Raw genomic sequence first — 5,445 nt, 5'->3', positions numbered from 1 at the left:
AAATGATATACGATAGGATGAATGTAGAACTAATGTTCTCCCATGTAAACTATCACATAATTCACAATAAAACATTTAAAAAAAAGAAGATGGAAGGAATACACAGTCACTGCATCAAAAAGAATCCCAGGATTAGTCAGTATTTCGTTCTGCTGTGCATAGGGTCGCTATGGGTCTGTACCGACTCAATGGCACCTAACAACAACAAGAAACCCATTTCTAGAGGTAGCAGGGGATCAAGAATGAATGGCATTGAAGGAAGAAGTCCAAACTGCACTGAAGGCAATAGGGAAACAAAGACTCCAAGAATTGATGGAATACCACTTGAAATGCTTCAACAAAAAGATGCAGTTCTAGATGTGCTCATTGAACTATGCCAAGAAATTTGGAAGGCAGTTACATGGCCAACTGATTAGAAGAGATCCATATTTTTGTCAATTCCAAATACAGATGACCCAATAGAATATGGAAATCATCAAACAATATCATTAATGTAACATGCAAGTATGTTGAAGATAGTTTAAAAATTGTTACAATAGTACATTGACAGACAGCTACCAGAAATTCATGCCAGATTCAGAAGAGGATGAAGAACGAGGGATATCATTGCTGACAACAGATGGATCATGGCTGAAAGCAGAGAATAACAGAAAGATGTTTACTTGTTCTTTATTAACTATGCAAAGGTATTACACTGTGGGTATCATAACACTCTGTGGATAACACTGCAAAAAATGGTATTTCAGAATACTTAATTATGTTCATGAGAAACCTATGCATAGACCAAGAGGCAGTTTTTCAAACTAAACAAGGGGATACAGAATGATTTATAATCAGGAAAGGTGTGTGTCAGAGGTGGATACTTTCACCATACTTATTAAATCTGTATGATGCGCAAATAATCAGAAAAGATGAATTATATGAAGAAGAATATGGCATCAGGATTAGAGGAAAACTCATTAATAATGTGTGATACGTAGGTGACAAATCTTGCTTGCTGGGAGCAAAAAGGACTTGAAATACTTACTGCTGAAGATCAAAGAGTACATATAGCCTTCATTATGGACTTTACCTCAATGTAAAGAAAATGAAAATCCTCACAACTAGACCAACAAATAACTTCATAATAAATAGAGAAAAGACTGAAGTTGTCAAAGACCTTATTTTGCTTCGATCATGGAAGCAGCAGTCAAGAAATCAAATGATGGACTGCATTAGGCAAATCTTTTGCAAAACACCTCTTGAAAGTGTTAAAAAACAAAGATGTCACTTTGAAGGCTAAGGTGAGCCTGATCCAAGCCATGGTATTTTCAATTGCCTGGTATGCATGTGAAAGTTGGACAATGAAAACAGAAGACCACAGAAGAACCAATGCATTTGAATTATGGTCTTAGAGAAGAATACTGAAAGCACCACGGACTACCAGAAGAACAAACAAATCTATCTTGGAAGAAGTACAACCAGATTGCTCCTTAGAGGTGGGGATGGCACTGGACTAATAACAACATTATTATCAATTCTCGTTCTTTCAATATCTTGTCAGGAGGGACCAGTTTTTGAAGAAGGACATTATGCTTGGTTGAAGGATGTGTTAACAAAAAAGAGGAAGACCCCCAACAAGATGGACTGACATAGTGGCAGCAGCAGTGGTTCAAACATAAAAATAGTGAAGACACTAGACTGTTCAGTGTTTCATGCTATTCTGCAGAGCTTGCTATGAGTCAGAATTGACTCAATGGCACCTAACAACAACGATAGATTTAACGGCTCTGATAGCACTGTGGGCTAATCATTAGACTGCTAGTCACAAGGTTGGCAGTTCAAACCCACAAACTGCTCCCCAAGAGAGAGATGAACCTGCATGCAGGCTTTGGTGATTTGTTTCCATTAAAATTGCATCAAGAAAACTCTATGGAGAAGGTCTACTTTAAAACATGGGGTTGTCATGAGTCAGTTTTGGTATGAAAGCTTATAAAAAGTGGATTCAACCAAGCCAGAGTCTGAGAAGGTGGTTTTGAGGAAATGGTATTAAAGAGAACTAAATGAAAAGATGAACAGAAGAAAAGAACGGCATATAGTAAAATGAAGATCATTTCTAACCTGTTGGGTAATGGTTTCCCATGGTCCCTGTAGAAGCCGTGTCTTGTAGCACTCATGGACTCTTTCCCATATGTCCTCCAGAGTTAAAGGTCTTCCATCTGTGAAAATGTACGTTTAGTGAGTAATCCCATTGAAACATGGTGCTTAGCATGTATCTAGAAATATTGGAAGAATATTGTTATTTTAAAAAATCTTTACTAGTCCATATATTAAAATATCCATGGCACAGCTTCCAGAATCACAGTAATTCACAAACCAACACAGTACAACAAACTCACAGACCAGTGGTGGTGACAGTGTTTCTCTGCTATTCATAAAGTTTTCAGTGACTAAACATTCAGAAGTAGTTTGTCTCTCCTTCTTCCTAGTCTGTCTTAGTCTGGAAACTCACCTGAAACCTGTCCACTGTGCGAGACCCTGCTGGTGTTTACCTGTGCTTTATTTGCTATGCAAAGGCTTTCGATCGTGTGGATTATGACAAGCTATGGACAACGTTGAGAAGTATGAGAAGTCCAGAGCACTTAATTGTTGTGCCCATGAGAAATCTGTACCTGGACCAAGAGGCAGTTGTTCGAAAAGAACGTGGGAACACTGAATGGTTTAAAATTAAGAAAGATGTGTGACAGGGTTGCATTCTTTTGCCACACAACCTATACACTGAGCAAATAGTCCGAGAAGCTAGATTATATGAAGATTGGAGGAAGACTCATTAACAACCTGTGATATGCAGATGATACAACCTTGATTGCTGAAAGTGAAGAGGACTTAAAATACTTACTGATGAAGATCAAAGAGCACAGCCTTTGGTATGTATTGCATCTCAATGTCAAAAAAACAAAAACCCTCACCACTGGACCAATAAACAACATTCTTATCAATGGAGAAAAGACTGAGGTTGTCAAGGACTTTATTCTTCTGGGATTAACCATCAACACTCATGGAAGCAGCAATCAAAAAATCAAATGACATATTGCATTAGGCAAATCTGCTGCACAAGAACTTTTTAAAGTGTTGAAGAGTAAAGATGTCAGATTGAGGACTAAGGTGTGCCTGACCCAGCTGTGGTATTTTCAGTAACTTCATATGCATGTGAAAGCTAGACAGTAAATAAGGAAGACCATAGAAGAAGTGATGCTTTTGAGTTATGGTTTGGAGGAGAATATTGAAAGTGCCATGGGCTACCAAAAAACCAACAGGTCTGTGTTGGAAGAAGTGCAGCTAGAGTGCTCCTTGTAGGCCAGAATGGCCAAACTGCATCTCTCATACTTCCAACATATTGTCAGGAGGGACCAGTCACTAGAGAAGGATATCATGTTTGGTAAGATGGAGGGTTAGAGAAAAAGAGGAAGATGCCAGCATGGATTGGCAAAATGGCAGCATCACTATTGCTCAAGTATGGCAATAGTTGTGAAGTTGGCCCAGGACCGGACAGTGTTTCATTCTTTTGTGCATATGGTCACTATGAGTCAGTTCCAACTCGATGGCACCTAACAACAACAACAGTACATATATGGGACTCATTGTGTGGCACTGTAGGATAGGCGCTGGACTGCTGACCATGAAGTCAGTGGTTCAAACCCACCAGCTGCTCCTTGGAAACTCTATATAGGGTTGCTATGAGTTGGAACTGACTCCAAGGCTCTTAACAACAACAAAAAGTACATATTCTGGAATTCTGGTATGGTGCTGTGGGTTAATGCACTGAACTGCAAGGTCGATTTGAACCACAAGTTTGGTGATTCAAGCTCACCAACTGCTCCTCCGAAACCCTACACAGGGTTGCTGAGTTGGAACTGACTTGATGGCACTTTACAACAACAACAATGTGAATTATTTACTGTTTACTTTCTGGGAAAAATTCAAACACTGGCACTTCTCTATTTTACATCCATCTAGCAGCTGAGTTATCTGCTCATTCATTGCCACTAGGGATTTAAAAAAATAAATAAAACTCAAATGTGTTTTAGAGCAAACGGTTAGATACAAGCAGAGTTAGAGGACCAGGTAGGAAGACTCCCATGTTCACAAGGGTGCTCGATGGATAACTCTGAAATGTTACTACTTTCTCTAGTCCTTAAAATCAACCACTCATGTTTCTTTCACTTTCTCATTTATTGAGTATGTGAGTCCTGGAAGCACAGTGGATTGCAAGTTGTACTGTTAATCACAAGGTCAGAAGTGTGAAACCACCAGCTGCTCTGTAGGAGGAAGATGATGATTTCTGTTCCTGTCAAGATGTACAGCCTCAGAAGCCCTTGTACAGGGTCACTATGATTTGGAACCAACTGCACAGCACATAACCACCACCACCCCGTTGGGCACCATGGGAATAAAAAGAACAGAATCACACAATTTCTCCTAGTTAGAAGCTTACTACCCACTTGGTAAATTATGATAAGTATATCAACAACCTTTGTTGTTGTTAATAGCTAGTGTTGAGTTGGCTCCTGACTTGTGGTCCTCCAATAAACAGAGTTGGGACCATTGTAATTCATTGGCTGATTTTCAGATTTAGACAACCAGGCCTTTTCCCTTAGTCTGTCTTAGTCTAGAAACTCTGCTGAAACCTGTCCAGCATTGTAGTACTACACCAGTATCTAATGGCAGATGAATGGCAGCTGTGTTTGAGGTGCATTGGTCAGGAATTGGACCCAGGTATCCCATTTGAAAAGCAGGGGTTTGCTAACTGATAGAGCAAAATCACAGTTCTATGACAGCTCAGATGAGGGAGACAGTAACACCCAATGTCAGTGATGGAAGTGGAGAAAGAAGGGTGGGGGAATAAGAGGTTAACATGAAGAGATTAATAAAAGGTCTACTGTTGTTGCTGTTATGTATTGTCAAGTTGATTCTGACTCACAGTGACCTACCTAGGGTTCCGAAGGCTATAAATCTTTACAAGAGCAGAAAGGCGCATCTTTTTCCATTTTGGTGGGCTTGAACTGCTGGCCTTGTAGTTAGTAGTCTAATAAAAACCTTGTGAACAGTTGTTCCTCTTTCCTTTCTAAACAGTTTCAAATATTCCCATATATTCAGTGTTTTTGTTGTTGCTAAGTGCCGTCGAGTCAGTTCCAATTCATAACAACCTTGTATAGGGTTTCTAAAGAGCAGCTGATGAGTTTGCACTGCTGACCTTGTGGTTCACACAGACTTTGCATTCCAGTGCTTTATCTCACAATGCCACAGCAAGACACCCAAATAATGTGTTTATGAAGAGCACTATATTCTTTCTCATCAACAGAGTAAAACTGAAGTTGTCAAGGACTTCATTCTTCTTGGATCAACTATCAACACTCATGGAAGCAGCAGTCAAGAAATCCAGCGACATATTGCATTAGGCAAATC

General features: G+C 39.6%; 1 protein-coding gene across 1 annotated transcript in view; it reads right to left on the bottom strand.

Moving 5' to 3' along the window:
* ATG10 (autophagy related 10) overlaps nucleotides 1-5,445 on the bottom strand; it is a 491,399-nt gene that overhangs the window by 120,578 nt on the left and 365,376 nt on the right. Inside the window, 1 exon segment of the mRNA XM_006870608.1 lies at nucleotides 2,101-2,198. Coding sequence (XP_006870670.1) covers nucleotides 2,101-2,198 — 98 coding nt within the window.

Source organism: Chrysochloris asiatica, unplaced genomic scaffold, assembly GCF_000296735.1.
Source record: "Chrysochloris asiatica unplaced genomic scaffold, ChrAsi1.0 scaffold00145, whole genome shotgun sequence".
NCBI classification, from domain to species: Eukaryota; Metazoa; Chordata; class Mammalia; order Afrosoricida; family Chrysochloridae; genus Chrysochloris; species Chrysochloris asiatica.
Note: the sequence above shows the minus strand (reverse complement) of the source record. Positions and strands in the feature narration are given on the sequence as shown.